At 42.6% G+C, this 18775-nt stretch overlaps 1 protein-coding gene across 4 annotated transcripts in view; it reads left to right on the top strand.

The window, feature by feature from the left end:
• LOC132396156 (bridge-like lipid transfer protein family member 2) overlaps positions 1-18775 on the top strand; it is a 110074-nt gene that overhangs the window by 18328 nt on the left and 72971 nt on the right. For all 4 annotated transcript variants that reach the window (XR_009512882.1, XM_059973691.1, XM_059973690.1 and 1 more), the window contains exons 4-12: positions 1503-1659; positions 1806-1924; positions 2680-2740; positions 4690-4894; positions 7468-7588; positions 8244-8356; positions 8780-8847; positions 11740-11870; positions 15246-15364. Coding sequence is in view for 3 of the 4 variants with exons in the window: in XM_059973691.1 (XP_059829674.1) it covers positions 1503-1659; positions 1806-1924; positions 2680-2740; positions 4690-4894; positions 7468-7588; positions 8244-8356; positions 8780-8847; positions 11740-11870; positions 15246-15364 (1094 nt within the window). In the remaining variant the exon portion in view is untranslated. The remainder of the gene's footprint in view (positions 1-1502; positions 1660-1805; positions 1925-2679; positions 2741-4689; positions 4895-7467; positions 7589-8243; positions 8357-8779; positions 8848-11739; positions 11871-15245; positions 15365-18775) is intronic.

Here is an 18775-nt window from a genome sequence, read left to right as displayed (position 1 = left end):
CTGATCTTGAGTGGAATTACACAGACAAAGATAACACCATGTGTTGACTTAACATCCAAATGTATATTGAGGAGAGGAGGGGCTGAAGAAAGTGGGTGCAGGGAAGTCTGTACATAGGAAGAGGAAAGTGAAGGGAATGTGAATAGTTCAAAGGCATCCTGATCTTCTTTATTCCTCATCTCATTTACTTCCCTGTCTCACACCACTGCTCCTTCCCTGTACCTGCTTTCCCATTTTACTCAATGCACATGTACAGTGCTGATAAAGGGTCTTGGTTTGAAACATCAACCATTTATTCTCCTCCATAGATGCTGCCTGACCTGCTGAGTTCCTCCAACACTTTGTGCGTGTTGCTCTGGATTTCCAACATCTGCAGAATCTCTTATGCTTCCTTTAGCATTCTCTGCATTTCCTTCTGCTTCCTATGATCTGTACTCTCGCACCTCCTCCTTAAAGTACTGTTCTATGGTCTAGGGTGGTGTTTCGAAGAGTTCTGCCCCGGGGCTGCGTTGACAGGACAGAGCATAGAGTATAGGAGTTGGGCATCATGTTATTGCTGAGACAGCACTTTTTTGTTTGCCTAGCTATAGGAAGGATATGATTAAGCTAGAGAGAGAGAGTGTGTAAAAGATTCACAAGGATGTTACCAGGACTGGAGAGCTTCAAAGTTCAAAGTAAGTTTATTATGACAGTACATGTCTCCATATACAACCTTGAGATTCATTTTCTATTGGACTTTCATAGTAAGTACAAAGAAACACAATAGAATCAATAAAAAACTACACACAAAGACAGGCAAGAACAAATGGGCATAAGAAGACAAACTGTGCAAATGCAAACAATGAATAAATATGAAATAAATAATATTGAGAGCATGAGTGGTAGAGTCCTTGAAAGTGAGGCTGTAGGTTGTAGAATCAGTTCATTGTTGAGGTGAGTGAAGTTATCCATGCTGGTTCAGGAGCCTGATGGTTGTAGGGTAATAATTATTCCTGAACTTGGACCCTGAGCTATAAGGAGGTACTGGATAGGCTGGGACTATCTTCCCTGACTGAAGGAGGTTGCAAGGTAATCTTACAGAAGTTTATAAAATCATGAGGGGTATCAATAAACTTTATATTCACAGGGTAAAGGAGTCTAAAAACAGAAGATAAAAGGCTTAAGGTGCGAGAGAAAAGATTTAAAGGGGACATGAGGGGCAACATTTTCACATAGAGGGTGTTGGGTACATGAATGAGCTGCTACAGGAAATGGTAGGTGTGGGTACAATTACAGCCTTTAAAAGAAGTAGTCCCTGATTCAATAGGCTTCAAAGGTTACAAGGAGAAGGCAGGAGAAAAGGGGTTGAGAGGGTAAGCAAAGCAGTCATGTTTGAGTGGTGGAGCAGACTCAATGGGCTGAATGGCCTAATTCTGCTCCTATGTCTTATACCCATCACTGGGAAAGTGCTGGGATCTGTTGTCCAGGAGGTCTGTCTTCAACTCAGCTATTCTGGGTTGCAGTCACTACCTTGGCGTCTGTGTCGGAGAGGTCCGCTTCCAGACAGACCTGCAAGGTGCCACTCCAAATCAGGGACCGACGGAGACTATTCCCAGAGAGGGTGCGAGGAAGAAGCGGTCGTGGACCCCACAACCGTCAGTACTGCGCATGTTGTCTCAGGTGAGTGGCTCACAGTGGGGATGTCAACAGGTAGGCAGTTATAAGCATCGCTGGCATAGGAGGGGTTGACGTAGTGATGTGGAGGGGTGGGGGTGTGAGGGAGGTGTTCTGCTGCCCTAAGTAAAGATGTACTTCTCCCCCCACAGTTGTTCTCCTTCCATATCTACTCGATAAACATGATGGTCCTAAATGCCAGGATCCCGGAGTCCCTGTGGCACGTTGCAGTCTCAAGCTGCATGCTTGTCTTCAGCTGCAATGGCAGCAGGTGAGTACTGGTCAGCCTAGCCAGACTAGGGAAAGGCAGGGGACGGTGTGCGATTCACCCTGGTGCACTCCTCCATGGGCTGTTAGGTGACCTCAGCAGGCCGTGGAAGGCACCCTCCAAGTTCCTGCCCTGGACCTGTCGAGAGGGAGTTTGAGGACTTAAGCTTGACCCCGGTGCAGTGTTGCTTCATCTCCGTCCTATTGTAAGACCCAATAGAATTTACTGAGTTGACAGCAGACTCACTTTTTAAATCTGGAGATACAGCATGGTAACAAGCCCACCCCGCCCAATTACACCCATGTCACCAATTACCTCTGGAGCGTGGGAGGAAACCAGAGCGCCCGGAGAAAACCAATGCAGTTCACAGGGAGAAGGTATTCTCTCCTTACAAACAGCGGGGGGCGGGGGGGATTGAACCCAGCTTGCTGGCACTGTAATAGCGTTACACTAACTGTTATGCTACCATGCAGCGGCCACTTAATCTACGGACCTGATTGTCTTTGGGATGTGGGAGAAATCCAAAGCGGTCGCAGGAGAACAAGCAGACTTCACACAGACTGCATCCAAGTTCAAGACTAGCCTTGTGCCTGGCCTGTGCCATAAGACAGCGACACCACCAGCTGCAGCACTGCCCCAAACACTCAAGCAGCCAGTGAAAAAAGCAGGGCTCTTGTTGATGAACTAGGAGGAATAGTCTGCCTGTAAGGGCAGCTAAAAAGGTTGTGAGTAAAGTGAGGAATTAACCTGTTTTTCAGCATGAAGTGCGAGAGCACAGTGAGGAAACTGAACAGCAAGATGATAAAGAGCAGCCAACTGGTGAGTTCCAGGGGTTCACTGTCCCTGCATTTTCTCCATCTTTCTCTCCTCTTTCTCTTTCAGTCTATTTTTCTTTCTCTCTAGTCTATCCTTCCTCTCTACCTCCATACTTCCCTCTTGTCCCCACCCACTGTCTGCTCCGTCTCTCTGCCCTTACCCCAGCTTGTTAGAAGCTTTCAGTTCAGTGGCATTCAAGTTCAAAGTAAATTTATTAACAAAGTGTATATTCATTAGATATTTGAGATCTATTTAGAACTACAGTGTTAATTCTGTGAACCATTACATTTCATAATTCCACAGTTGATCTGTGGATTTAACTCTCTGTTCAATGATACAAGTCATTGATGATGAATGATGAAATCACCCATTCACCTTTACTTATTTATTTATTGAGATACAGTGTAGAGCATTATAAGCCACACTGCCCTGCACCCCCCCAGCCTAACCATTGGACAGTTTCCTATGTACATCTTTGGACTGTGGGAGGAAACGCACGCAGTCACAGGGAGTATATGCAAACTCCTTACAGGCAGCAGTGGGAATCGACTCCGAGTCTCCAGTGCTGTAACGCGTTGTGCAACCATACCGTCCTGTAGTCAAGTATAAAGTTAAAAGTAAATTTGTTTTAAGAGTACATGTATTTTACCACATACTACCATGAGATTCATTTTCCTGCAGGGATTTACAGGAAAAAATAAATACAGTAGAATTCACAAAAACTATAAATAGATAAAGATGCAAAATGTGCAAAAGACGACAAACTAGGCAAACAGTACTGAGAACATGAGTTGTAGGGTTGAAAGGAGTTGAATCTTGAATCACTGGAAACTCAGAATGTGTCTGGGTCAGAGACCCACACTCCCCAAAGAAACCCCTCACCACGTGGGAAACTTGGTGGAAACAGCAGTTGGGTATGAGGGTAGGTGTCGGTGTAGACATTGCAGGCAACACTTATGTTTAATTGTCCATTTCTTAGTCCCCCTGAGGTGACAATAAACTGGGTTTTGGAGTCACCCACTCCAGAAGAAGTAAGAATGTAAGGAAGCCATAGTCTATTAGGGCTTTTCTGTTTAGAGTAAAGGATGATTAGAGGTACACAAGATGATAAGAGGCATTGATAGAGGGGACAGCCAGCTAATACGAGGGGTTATAATTTTGAAGTGTTTGGAGGAAAGTATAGGGGGGGTGTCGGAGGCAGGTTTTTTACACCGAGACTGGTGGGTGCATAGGATGTGCTGCTAGGGATGGTGGTAAAGGCAGATACATTAGGGACATTTAAGGGACTCTTAGATATGCAAATAAATGATAGAAAAATGGTGGGCTATGAGCGAGGGAAGGGTTAGATTGATCTTAGAATAGGTTAAAAGATTAGCATAACATTGTGGCCTGAAGGGTCTTTACTGTTCTATGTTCTATCCCACTAGTTTCATTGTTGTTGTTTCCAAGTTTATTTAGTTACTGCTGTGAGATATGGACCATTGTCTCCTGATCAATCTGCTCTAGTCCAGCAGTTTAACCATTACCCCAACACATGTCATACCTACCTTCCTGGGACCATCCTTGTCTTGCCCAATTATTGAGGGAGCTGCTGATCGCTTCGGGGGTTGGACATCACTGCCACCTTACCCCATCAGTTCGTAAGTCAGAAGGTGGCTTCTGTCCCACTCTGGTGAATACCTCATCTGCTGGAGGAATTCAGCATCTATAGGGTGGAATAAACAGTTGACGTTTCAGCCCAAGACTGTACATCAGGACTTTGACCTAAAATGTTGACACTCTCAGGTTAAAGCCCAGATTTTCAGCATCTGCAGAATCTCTTGTGTTTGTGAGAGAATGGGACTGATGTGTTTTCTCTGCTGGGCTGAAGCTTGGAACTGATAGGCAGAATGGGCTTTTGCATAACATTAACTCAATGAACAGCATTCCACATTGTCTCACTGTGCCTGCAGGAGGATTTTTGTCTGGCTAACGTGTCACTGAGCCTGGTGGTGACTGTGGACATCAGCCTGCCCAGCCCGAAAGCGCTCAGCACAGAGCTGGTCATCGACTCACTACAGACCGAGCTCCACGAGGGATTCTTCAGTTCCCACATACTGCAAAAAGCACTGTCACATCCCAGAGTCTTGCAGGAAAGTTCCAGCACGGACTCTGCAGGTGAGAGGGAGCCAGCCATCTTGAAACTCCATAGGGTGGGAAGGGAGGTTTGTGGGCAGTTTAAGAAACAATGTCCCTCGTTGGCCCAAAACCATTGGGATAGGAAAGTCCCTGGGGACAGATAGGATATACTCCAGGTTAGTACTGGAAGTGAGGGAAGAAGCTGCTGCATCACTGGCAATGATCTTTCTGTCCTTCCTGGCCACAGGAGTAGTATCAGAGGATTGGAGGGTGGCAGATATTGTTCTGGAGCACAACTCTGGGAAACGTAGCCCAGTGAGTCTTACTCTCAGCAATAGGCAAGATTCTTAGGAGCAGGATTTCTGAGTATTTGGAGAAGCATAGTCTCAGTAGGGATAGCCAGCATGGTTTGTGAGGGGCAGGTCATGCCTCACAAGTCTCAGTTTTTCAAGGAAGTGACAAACAGATTGATGAAGGTAGAGCGGTGTGTGTGGTGTGTCACACACACAAAATGCTGGAGGAACTCAGCAGGTCTGGTAGCATCTGTGGAGAGGAATAAATAGTCATGGTTTCGGGCTGAGACTCTTCATCAGAACTGGAAAAGAAAGAGGCAGAAGCCAAATAAAAACTTGTTGGGAGGAGTACAAGCTGGCAGGTGAGAGAGAAGGTAGGTGGGGAGTGTTATGTATATAGCTCTTAGTAAGCTGTTTCACAAAATTTCCATGGTGGGTTCACCTACTAAGTTATGAAGCATTGAATCCATGGATTTGGAATCAGAAATTTCTTGTCTTACGAAAGCAGTACATTGTAATGCATAATAAAAAAAAACTATAAATTACAAAAAGATATTTAAATATATTATAAGAAGTTCAACAAAAAGAAAGAAAAATACTGAAGTAGTTTCCATAGGTTCATTGTCCATTGAGGAATCTGATGGTAGATGGGAAGAAGCTGTTCCTGAAATACTGAGTGTGTGTCTCACTCCTGTACTTCCTTCCTGATTGTAGCAATGAGAAGGTAGCATGTCCTGGGTGACAGGTGTCCTTAATGATGGATGCTGCCTTTTTGAGGCATCACCTTTTGAAGTTGTCCTCGATGTTTGGGATGCTAGTGCCCATGGTGGAGCTGGTTGAGTTTACAACCTTGCAGCTTTTTCCAATCCTGTGCAGTGGCCCCTCATTACCAGAGGGTGATCCAACCAATTAGAATGCTCTCCATGGTGCATCTGTAGAAGTTGATCAGTATCTTCAGTAACAAACCAATTCTCTGACTCCTAATGAAATGTATTCTTAAAGTATTGCACAGAGGGCAAAGAGGTATCAGATGGAGCGTATTCTACTTTAGATTCTAATGGTAATTTGCAGTCCAGTGTTTCTGGGGTTTAGGGACATGGTAAATATAATAAGGTCACAGGGCACTCATACAGAATGCAGGTTAGCATTGACTCTCTGACTGGTTTCCCATGCTCTGCAATCTTAATGTAGATGCAGGAGTCCAAATCCCAGTTCTAGGAAAAAAATTCAAATTAATTAAATAAATCAAATATGGTAAACAGTCTCTGTTAATACATAAAATAAAACACACATAACAACACATTGGCTTACTGTTTAAAGGAAATCTTATTGGGACATAAACTCTGCCATCTTTACCTGTACTGGTCTACATGTGACTTCAGTAATGTGATTCATTTTCATCTGCATTCCCCACTTGAGGGATTGTTAGGAATGGATAACCACTGCTGGCTTTGGGTTCTTGCACCCAACGTGATAATATTGGACCATTACTTCCCACACAACAAAGAATTTTTTAAAAGGTTAGCTTTATTTGTCACATGTTCATCGAAACATGCAGTAAAATGTGTGATTTGCATCAATGACCAACACAGTCTGAGAATATACTGGGGGTAGGCCACAAGTGTGGCCATGCTTCCAGCTCCAGTGTGGCATTTCCCCAACTGACTAACCCTAACTCAGACATCTTTGTAATGTGGCAGGAAACGGCAGAACCTGGAGGTCACAGGAAGAACCTACGAACTCCTCACCGACAGGGGTAGGAATTGAGCCCTGATCGGTGGTTAAAAAGATTAAATCTTGAGATTAAAATTTCCTTCTGGAAAGGTGAGGTGGATCCTGGGAGGAGACTGAGATGGGGAGAAGCTGAAGCGGGAGGGGGGCCAAGGTGGGAATTGAAACGGCTGGCACTGTAATAGCATTATGCTAACTGCTACTTTACCATACCGTCCAAAATGGAAATTGTTTACAGTTGAGACGTAGGGCATGACATTAGATTGAAGTCCAATTGTCAGGCAAGAAGTTAGGGAACACATCTACAAATCAGGGGTGACATAGTTATGGAACTCCCTCCCACAGAGAGTAGATGGTGATAACTCAATTAATTGGTTTAAATCTTAGATGGGTAAGGTACTTTGTTAAGGAGGGCATGAAAAGAAATGAAGCCCATGGATAGTTAGAAGCAGGAGGGAGTTACCAGGGGACATTGGATGATTGAATGGGCTTAAGGGACTGATTGCCTTCCTGTGTACCTTGCAGTATGTGTACTGGCAGAAAGCCTGATGCACTGTTCACTGGTTTGCTTCCTGCACTTCTTTACAGAAAGTGCCAAGGAGGTGGATGCTTTGCCTTATAGACCTGGGTTTATGAAGTACCTGCCACAAGTTGGTTCCGTGAAGATGGAGAATACCAATGTCAAGCTATTGTTAAACAGCCAGCAGAGGTACAGATGCATTGGAGCACCTTCTCATTGCTGCCCCTGTAACAGTATGGAGCTCACTTGGTTATGATCCAACCACAGAACTCCTTCCCCTTCACCCCTCCAATGGCATGGGGCCCCTGCCCTCACTGTCACTCCTGTAGCATAGCACTCTCTCCTGCCATCCCTCCTGCAGTGTGGCACTCCCTTCTTGTCACCTTTCCCACAATATAGTACTTTCTCTCCACCTCCCCTCCCACAGTATGGCATTCTGCTGCCTCTCCATTGGCATTCCCTCCCTGCTGCTCCTTCCCAGCCCCCAGTTGTCCCTTCCACGTTGCTCTCTCCCTGCTGCCGCTCCTGCATGACTCCCTCTCCCCCCACCCAAGGTGCTCCCTCTCTGCCACCTCTACCACGATGGGGTGCTTCTTTTCCGCCACCCTTCTAACGGCACTTCTCCCCTCCATCCCTCCAACACCCACTGGACGCTCATGCGTCCAGCTCCAGGTCCGTGCCCCTGCTTCTTGGTCAACGCTGACATTCTACTTGAGAATGGAGTTTGTCTCTGCAGCCAAGGCGAACTTATTCGAGCCGAAGTTACGTGGATTGTCGCAGCATTACTGTCTGTAACAGGGTTTCCTGTGCACCCCCTGATATGTGGTGTTCTCATTTCCCCCAGACACCTGCACTGGAGCCTGAAGTCGTTGAGCTTCCACTACACGCTGGATGACTTTTACCACTCCATCCCTCATCTCTTGCTGCCTCCTGTCACCGTTGAGCTGAATCTCGAAGGTTAGCACTGTCAGAAAGGAGGTGCCTTTATCGCTGTTTGGTTAGATTGAAGGGCACCTTGTTATAAAAGGGCCTTGTTAAAACCACCTTGTTATAAGTAGGGGAAGAATAGGTCACGTCTCCACTGTCACCTTGGGCTGAAAGGCCTGTACTGTGCTATACTCATGTTCTGTAACTCTACTCTGAACTGATTCCATAATCTACAGGCTCGCTTTCAAGGACTCTTTACAACTAATGTTCTCAGTTTGTCATCTTTTTTGTACATTGGTTGTTTTTCAGTCTTAGTTTATTTATGTTTTTTGTAGATTCTATTGTATTTCTTTATTTTTCCTGTAAATGCCATCAAGAAAGTGAATCTCATGTAGTATATGGTAGGATATGAGTAATAAGTTAACTTTGAACTTTCACCATTAATGCCCCCAGATGGACTGCTCCTGTCCCAGAGTCGGCAGCGGATCGTGACCCTGGCCAAGCTCAGCAACTCCCTACAGGCGAGTGAAGCCCTTTACAAACACTCCTGGTAGCGAGTTCCATGGGCCTAACACTATCAATGTAAAAGAATAATTTATCTCTGACATCCCCCCCCCCCCCAATACTTTCCTCCAAAGACATTAAAATTAGAGTGGACAGCCAGAGGCACTTTCCCCAGAGCAGAAATGGGTTATCAAAAGGGTGCCAACCCATGGAGCTCAGAGGTGAATAAATTCCACTTATTTGATGCCTTTTATCATCTCGTACACCTCTATGAAGTCACCTCTCATCCTCCTTCTCTCCAAAGAGAAAAGGCCTAGTTGTTCAACCTTTCCTCATAAGACATGCTCTCTAATCCAGGCAGCATCCTGGTAAATCTCCTCCGCGTCCTCTGAAGCTTCCACATCCTTATAATGAAGTGATCAGAACTGAACACAATACTCCCTATGGAGGTGCAACATTACCTTTTGGCTTTTGAACTTAATTTCCGTTTGGCTTCAACAGCGAAGCCATCCCAGGGTATGGACTGTGGTTTCTTGCTATGACTCACAACTGTGCTCAGAGCCAAGATGCCAAAGTTGATGGAGAATAGAACAAGGTAAGTTCAGGTGGATATAGTGGCTTGTGGTATGATTTATCGACCAAGAATAAAAATTCAAAATCCTCAGAAAATCTGAAATAAAATCAAGATGCTGGAAAAATTCAGCATGTCAGAAAGAACCTGCAGGCACCTTCTTTCTTTCTCTAGAGAGGCTACCTGGCTGTGTACTGCCTATAAATCCACCAAATTCATTATCAAGGTTCAAGATTGTTTAATGTCTTTTCCAGTACATTAGTGTAAAGGAGAACAAAATAATTGTTATTCTAGATCCGATGCAGCACAACAAAAACACTGTAAGATAAAGAGTACTATAATAATTAAAAACCCCACAATAAATATAAATACATAAGATAGCTTAAATACATTGATTGTATGGCCATAAAGTGACAAAAGGTACAGGCATGTCTGTATATAAGGTGACTGACAGGAAATGATGAAATAAGGGGTATTGCAGGGTGGGTTAGTGGGTGGAGGTGTTGATCAGTCTTACTGCTTGCGGAAAGTGACTGTTTTTGTGTCTGGCGGTCCTAGCACGTGTTCTACGTAGTCCTCCCTGATGCTAGGAGCACTTGCTTCAATAACATTAAAGTGGTTAGCAGTTCTTTTTCCTCTAGTGGGAGAGTCTCAGACCAGAGGGAGCAGTCTCATATTAGAAGAACAGAGTTGAGGAGAAATTTCTTTAGCCAGAGGATGGTGAATCTATGGAATTCATTGCCACAGATGGCTGTGGAGACTAGATCATTGGGTTAATTTAAAAGGGAGGTTAATAGGTTCATGATTAATAAAGGTTACAGGGAAAAGGCTGGAGAATGGGGCTGAGAAGGAAAATAAAACAGCCATGATGGAATGGCAGAGCAGACTGGTTGGGCCAAATGGTCTAATTCTGCTCCTGTGTCTCATGGTCTGAGGCATCTCACAGGAATATGAACAAATGATGTCGATTCTTGTGAAGTATTGGTGGTAAAATAGGATAGGTTTAAAGACTGTCAACTTTAGCCTGTGCCTAACCCCTCCCCCAACCTCTAGACACTGGCCTTGCAGGAACTCAACGCAAAATATCGACTTTTCACTTCACTCCAAAAATGCTGCCTGACCTGCAGAGTTTCTCTGATGACTCATTTTTAGATGCAGATTCCAGCAGGTCGTCACTTGTGTCTCTACTTTGAGAGAGTGAGACACACCCAGGCAATTAAAGGTACAGCTGCCAGTGGTAAAATTATTAAAATTTTGGGTGAGTCCTCAGGGAGTGGTGACAATCACGGAGATGGTACTGTCTGGGGCAAAGGCCTTTAGACACCAGGTTTAGACATGAGATACTGCAGATGCTGGAAATCTTGAACATGGACAAAATGCTGGAGGAACTCAGCAGATTAGGCAGCATCTATGGAGACGAATAAACAGTCAATGTTTCAGGTTGAGACCCTTCATCAGGACTGGAAAGGAAGGGCGGAAGAAGCCAGAATAAGTTAGTTAGGATTTGTATTCCCGATGGGTATTGAGGCCTCTGGTGCAGATGTGGATCTTTACAAGTTCTACCCTGCTGATTGAGCAAGGTATTTAATGTGTTGACAACCCAGCTCATTTATTTCCCTTGTTCTCAATGCAGCCTGGTCAGGATTGAGAAGAGCAATCCCAGGTATACTTCAGGCCCACTTGTATTGCTGCACTTCTTGCTTTAGTCAAGAAGCTAACCCATGGCCAGTGCCGACAGTGGCTCATTGGGGACTGACTCCTTGCAGAGTGACCATAAGACCGTTAGACATAAGGAGCAGAATTAGGCCATTCAGCCCATTGAGCCTGCTCTGACATTCCATCATAGCTGATTGATTTATTATCTCACTCAACCCCATTCTCTCGCCGCCTTACCTTTGACTCCCTGACTAATTAAGAACCTCTCAACCTCTGCTTTAAATATACCCAGTGACTTGGCCTTCCAGCTGTCTGTGGCAATGAATTCCCCTGGTGAAATAAATCCTTACTCATCTCTGTTCCAAAGTGATGTCCTCGTATTCTGAGCCTATGCCCTCTGGCCCTAGACTTCCCTACTATAGGAAGCATCCTTCCCACATGCATTCTGTCTAGGCCATGGGTTCCCAACTTGAGGTCCACGGACCCCTCGGTTAATGGTAGATATCCATGGGATAAGAAAGGTTTGGAATCCCTGAAATAAACCTTTCAATATTCGATGTTTCAGTGAGATCCCAGTTTGTTCTTCTATACTTCCTTGGAATATCATTCACACTGCATAAATTCACAATGTACAAATGGTTTGCATATGATGGGCTGAGAGTGATTCCTTTCTGCTTTTCAGATCACAGGCATTGATATTTCTTCATCTGTCACCGTCCACACATGCATCGTTCACTATCGGCACTCTGAGTTTTCACATTGGCTGACCTTGTGGCCAAGCGGTCCAGCAGAGCCAAGCACTGCAGCCAGAAGGTTTGTATCAATTTGCACGACCCAGTCAATCAGAGACATACTGCCCATACTCCAGAGCCCAGTGTCACTGATTGTATGTCCCCATGAACGCCCATTAAACCCAATGATTTCATCTTTTAACATTAGAAAATTAATAAATATTATTTACACTTCCTCACCCAAAATATCAGAATGTGTCATTTCTCTAGATGCTGAAAAAGCGTCTGATAGAGTTGAATGGCCTTATTTATTTAATACAATGCAGCATTTTAATTTCAGTTCAAAATTTATATCATGGATTAAATTAATATACCATAAACCCTTGGCTTCGGTTTTTACCAATAATCAAAGATCTCCTTTTTTTCAGTTATTCCGTGGTACAAGGCGAGGTTGTCCTTTAAGTCCTTTACTATTTGACATCGTTCTAGAACCTTTGGCTATAGCTATTCGTGAATCACCTAATATTTTTGGTATTACTCGTGGGGAGGGGAAGTATAAGTTATCATTATATGCTGACGATTCTGACCCTGAAAGATCTATTCCTGCTATTTTGTCTTTGTTTGCTCAGTTTAGTAACTTTTCTGGTTATAAATTGAATTTTAACAAGAGTGAACTATTTCCATTAAATATGCAAGTTTCAATTTATAAGCATTTACCATTTAAGGTTGTTACAGATTATTTTACTTATTTAGGTATTAAAATTACTAAAAAACACAAAGATTTATTTAAAGCTAACTTTTTACCTTTAATTGACCAGATTAAGCGACTTGCTACCAGGTGGTCTCCACTATCTTTGTCATTGGTTGGTAGAATTAATGCTATTAAGATGATGGTATTACCCAAATTCTTATATTTATTTCAAGCATTACCAATTTTTATTCCTAAGTCTTTTTTTGATATTATTGACTCCAAAATATCTTCTTATCTTTGGCAGAATAAAAATCCTAGACTAGGCAAAAAATATTTACAGAAGCCTAAGAAGGAAGGTGGTTTGGCTTTGCCAAACTTGAGATTTTATTATTGAGCAGTTAATATACGATATTTAATATTTTGGACGCAAGAATTGACTACAGCTGCCTGCCCACAATGGGTAAATTTGGAATGTAAATCTGTACAAGACTTTTTGTTGTTTTCAATCTTAGGATCTTCCCTTCCTTTTTCTTTATCTAAATTGAATAAACAAATAACTAATCCTATAGTCAAATACACATTGCGAATCTGGTTTCAATTTCGTAAATTTTTTGGTTTGAATAAGTTTATTCTATCATGCCCTATAGTATCTAATTATTTTTTTCGGCCTTCCTTTATGGATCAAACTTTTTTTAATGGAAAACAAAAGGTATAACATGTTTTCGTGATTTGTTTTTAGATGATAGCGTTATGTCCTTTGAACAGTTATCTAATAAATATAATTTACCTAAAACTCATTTTTTTAGATATTTGCAAGTTAGAAATTTTTTGTATAATGAGTTACAGTCTTTTCCGAAACTAGGTCCATTGGACATTACGGAAAGAATTTTAGCTCTGAATCCTTGTCAAAAGGGTTTAGTAGCTGTCATTTATAATATGATTATGAATATACAGCCAGATGTATCAGAAAAAATTAAGGAATGGGAAGAAGAACTTCATTGTCTTATATCCACTGAGCAATGGGAGAAAATGTTACTATTAGTTAATTCATCCTCTATTTGTGCTAAACATGCTCTAATACAATTTAAGGTTGTACATAGAGCTCATATGTCTAAGGATAAACTTGCTCGATTTTATTCTTATGTTAATTCAACCTGTGACAGATGTCATTTTGATGTTGCCTCATTAACCCATATGTTTTGGTCTTGCCCTTGTTTACAAAATTACTGGAAAGATATTTTCAGCATTATTTCAAGAGTTTTGAATATTAATATCCAACCGCATCCTTTTACTGCAATATTTGGTTTACCAATGGTGGATAATAGTTGTCTATCCTCTTCATCTCGACGAATGATTGCATTTGTTACACTAATGGCTAGATGATCTATTCTATTGAGTTGGAAAGAAATTAATCCTCCAACTATATTTCAGTGGTTTTCTCAAACCATTTCTTGTTTGAGCTTAGAAAAAATTAGAAGTGTTGTTTTTGACCCTTCAGTTAAATTTGAAGAAACTTGACCATTTATTCAACATTTTCATAAGAGTTAAATTGTCTTTTTCTAAACCTTACTTATATTATCCTTAATTATTTGGATGGAGGTTCGGAGTTATTGGCACTACTGTATATGTACTTAACATTATTCAATGGCCCATGTTGGTTAGTGTTTTGTTTTTTTTTCCTCTTTTTTTCTGGGGTCTTTTTTTTCCTTTTATTTCTTTGTTCATCAATGTCATGAGTTTGGGAGGTTATATATTTTTATTATTATATGAATGTCTATTTAAACTATTAATTATGTACTCTCAAACTCTTTGTATTCATGTTTCATTTATGTTTGTTTAAAATTAATAAAAAGATTTAAAAAGAAAGAAAGAAACCCAATGATTTGGCTTCCACAGACATCTGGCAATAAATTCTACAGATTCACCATCCTAGTATTGAGGCTGTGCCCTCTGGTCCTAGATTACCCCAATATCAGAAACATCTCCATATCCACTCTATCTAAGCCTTTCAATATTCAGTAGGTTTCAATGAGATCCACCATCATTCTTCTAAGCTCCAGTGAGTACAGGCTTAGAGACATCAAATACTTCTCATATGTTTTCACTTTTCATTTCATTCCCAGGTTCATTTTTGTGAACCTCCTCTGGACCCTCTCCAATGCTAGTACATATTTTCACTGACTGTATCCCAACTCCCCTGAAGTTAATCCAGTTCCCTCACTTTGACTGTCAGTGACTAACGCATCTCCCCTAGTGCCAGGTGTCACATCTTGTACATCCACTAACATTAACCCAGTGTCCTCATGCTCTCTTTCAGTTACTCATCTCCCCCCCTCCCCCCTCCCCGTACCCTGTATCACTGACTATATCCAGTTCCCTCACACTGTCTGTCAGTGACTAACGCATCTCCCCTAGTGCCGGGTGTCACATCTCGTACATCGACTGACGTTAACCCAGTATCCTCATGCTGTCTGTCATTTACCCACCTCTCCCAGTACCCTGTGTCACTGACTGTATCTACTGTTATTCTACTTCCTCACATGATTCCTTAGAATCCCTTTTCCCCCAGAGCCTATTGTCACCGACTATTTCTCCCTTTGACATTAATCTGGCTTCCTTACATTTTCCCTTTTGTCACCCACTGTATCGGCACAAATGTTACCCAGCCAGGCTGAATACACCTTTGCCAGTTTGGTGTGCTGAGATCTGTTATAATCGATGCCACAAGATCACTCTTTCACTTTGTTTTATTCTGTTTTTAATCAGGCCCATACCTCAGCTCAAGATCCCCTTCACTTTCAGCTGTACACTGACAAATGTAAGTGGCTCCCTCCAGTTCTTTGAGACTCCCGCCTTCGCACTGGGTGTCAGCTCCGTCATTGCAGGTAAAAATAATTCATAAGGAATGAGTTCATTGGTTAACCTTCCCTGCTTTGGCCTCCCCTCCCCTCCCCTCCCCACCCGCCCTGGCTTCCCCACACCCGCCTCATCATTCCAGAAGGAGATATTTAATCTCAGAATTTAATCGTTTTAACCACTCATCAGTATTCAATTCCCACTACTGTCTATAAGGAGTTTGTATGTTTTCCCCACAATCATGTGGGTTTCCTCTGGGTACTCTGGGCTCCTCAAAGATGTACAAGTTAGAGTCAGTAAGTTGTGGGCATGCTGTGCTGCTGCCAGAAGTGTGGCAACACTTGCGGGCTGTCCTCACCACGTTCTCGGACTGTGCTGGCCAGTGACACAAATGACGCATTTCACTGTATGTTTAGATGTACTTGTGACTATCAAGCTTATCTTTCTCAAGAGCTCTTTGCACAGGTGGCTGTCCTTGCCATGCCCTGTGTACTTAGCAGAGAATGTGAGAGTTAATCACTGGTGTATCAAAAGCACTACTTAATCAGGTTTACTTTGAACCATCCATTGAATCCTCTTCACCATGTAAATTGTCTCTTCACTTCTAACAGCAGCTGCCTATGTAACTTGATTTATTGGTCTATAACAGTCATCCGTCGGTGGCATTGGTCAGCTTGCTCTTTCTGAGTGGAGGATGTCCTCAGCCTGACCTGCCGGATGTGTCCTCCGGCTCTGCATTTCACAACTCCTACATTCTTTTGTCTGTGTTCTCACTGTCTAACTGCTCCCATTGACTCAGTGAACAGATAACCTTGCTGAGAGTTTATCCCCATTATCAATGCATCAATCCCCATCAATGGCATGCCTTCTCCCCACACCCTCCCTTCAACTTCACAAGGAGATATGAGAGATTGTAGATGTTGTAAGTCCAGAGTAACACAAACAAAATGTTGGAGGAACTGAATGGGTGAGGCAGCATCTATAGAGGGAGCAAATCCTGATGTGATCTGATAAAGTCCTGATGAAGGTTTTGGCATGAAGCATGACTGTTCAATTCCTCACCATTGATGCTGCCTTATCTGCTGAGTTTCTCTAGCATCTCATGTTGGTTTCTGCAAATTTATAAATTTTATTTGTCTTCCTAGTTCTTCAATCTGAAATGTTAGCTGTCTTCCCACGAATGTTGCCTGACCTTCACAGTATTTCCAGCATTTCCTGTTCTTGTTCTGGATTTCCAGTGTTAGTTTTTTATTTTCCTTTTTACCCCCAAAAAAAGTTGTCTTGTAATTACACCTACCACCAGTGATGGTGTTAGTAGATATGTTTACATGTAACATAGTGATGGAACTCCTGAGGTTAATGAAGCAAAAGAAATTCTGAATAGAAAACTTTGTAAATGGAACAACACATATACACTTGATTTGATTAAATGACTTCATTCTTGCATATTAATTTTCTCTGTCTCTGTCTGTCTCAGTTCCCTTTGGCAGAATCATGTTTATTATCATTGATGTGTCATGAAATTTGTTGCTTTGCGGCAGCAGTACAGTGCAAAAAAATTACAATAAGTTGCAATAAGAAATATAAAACTAAATGAGTAGTGTAGAAAGAGAGCAAAATAGTGAGGTAGTGTTCATGGGTTCATTGACTGTTCAGAAATCTGATGGTGGAGAGGAAGAAGCTGTTCCTAAAATGTTGAATGTGTGTCTTCAGACTCCTGCACCTCCTCCCTGATAGTAGTAATGAGAAGAGGGCCAGTCCTGGTTTTTGCTTTTTCCTTAAGAAGGAAGCTGAGTAAATAGTAAAAAAGACATTTTCAGGACATTTCAGTTTTTATCTACAATTTGAGAGGGATAAGGGCAGATCAGAGGTGTCATTGCTGCAATTAAATAAAGGAGACTACGGAGCCATGAGGGAAGAGCTGGCCAAAGTTAAATGGGCAGATGCCCTGGCAGGAAAGACAGTGGATCAGCAATGGCAGATATTCTTGGGGATAATACAAAAGATGCAAAAGCAGTTCATTCCAATGAGAAGGAAGGATTCAAAGAGGGGGAAGGGGCCACAGTGGTTGACAAAGGAAGTCAGAGATTGTATAGCATTAAAGAAAAAGAAATATGACAGGGCTAAGATGAGTGGGAATACAGATGATTGGGAAAGTTTTAAGGAACAGCAGATCTTAACTAAAAAAGCAATACGGAGAGAAAAAATCAGGTATGAGCTCAGTCTAGCCAGGAATATAAAAGGGGATAGCAAAAGCTTTTTTAGCTATGTGAAGAGAAAGAAGATAGTCAAGAACAATGTTGGCCCCTTGAAGAATGAATTGGGAGAAATTGTTATGGGAAACAGGGAAATGGCAACAGAATTTAATGCGTACTTTAGATCTGTCTTCACCAGGGAGGACACAAGCAATCTCCCAGATGTATGGATGGGCCAGGGTCATAAGATATCAGAGGAATTGAAACAGATTGACATTAGGAAAGAAACTGTGATGAGTAGACTGATAGGACTGAAGGCTAATAAATCCCCGGGTCCAGATGGTCTGCATCCGAGGGTTCTAAAAGAGGTGGCTCAGGAAATTGCGGATGCATTGGTAATCATTTTCTAATGTTCCTTAGATTCAGGATCAGTTCCTGAAGATTGGAGAGTGGCTAATGTTATCCCACTTTTCAAGAAGGGAGGGAAGGAGAAAACGGAGAACTATCGCCCTGTTAGCCTAACGTCAGTCGTGGGGAAGATGCTTGAGTCCATTATTAAGGACGAAATAGTGGCATATCTTGATGGCAGTAATAGGATTAGGCCGAGCCAGCATGGATTTACCAAGGGCAAATCATGCTTGACTAATCTGTTGGAGTTTTTTGAGGGTGTAACAAGGATGTTAGACGAGGGTAAGCCAGTGGATGTAGTGTACCTAGATTTTCAGAAGGCATTCGATAAGGTGCCACATAAGAGATTGGTGAGTAAAATCAGAGCTCATGGCATTGGGGGCAGGGTTTCAACATGGATAGAAAACTGGTTGGCAGAAAGCAAAGGGTAGCAGTGAATGGGTGTTTCTCGGACTGGCTGGAGATGACTAGTGGGGTACCACAGGGCTCTGTATTGGGACCACAGCTCTTTACGATTTATGTCAACGATTTAGATGAGGGCATTGAAAACTATATCAGTAAGTTTCCTGACGGTACTAAACTGGGTGGCAGTGTGACATGCGAAGAGGACGTTAGGAGAATACAGGGAGACTTGGATAGGCTGGGTGAGTGGGCAGATACTTGGCAGATGTCATTCAATGTGAATAAATGTGAAGTTATCCACTTTGGAAGCAGGAACAAGAGGGCAGAGTATTGTCTGAACGGTGTAGAGTTAGTTAAGGGAGAAATGCAAAGAGACCTAGGAATCCTAGTTCATCAGTCAATGAAGGTGAATGAGCAAGTGCAACAGGCAGTGAA

The sequence above is a fragment of the Hypanus sabinus genome, chromosome 6 (genome assembly GCF_030144855.1).
Source record: "Hypanus sabinus isolate sHypSab1 chromosome 6, sHypSab1.hap1, whole genome shotgun sequence".
Lineage (NCBI taxonomy): Eukaryota > Metazoa > Chordata > Chondrichthyes > Myliobatiformes > Dasyatidae > Hypanus > Hypanus sabinus.
Note: the sequence above shows the minus strand (reverse complement) of the source record. Positions and strands in the feature narration are given on the sequence as shown.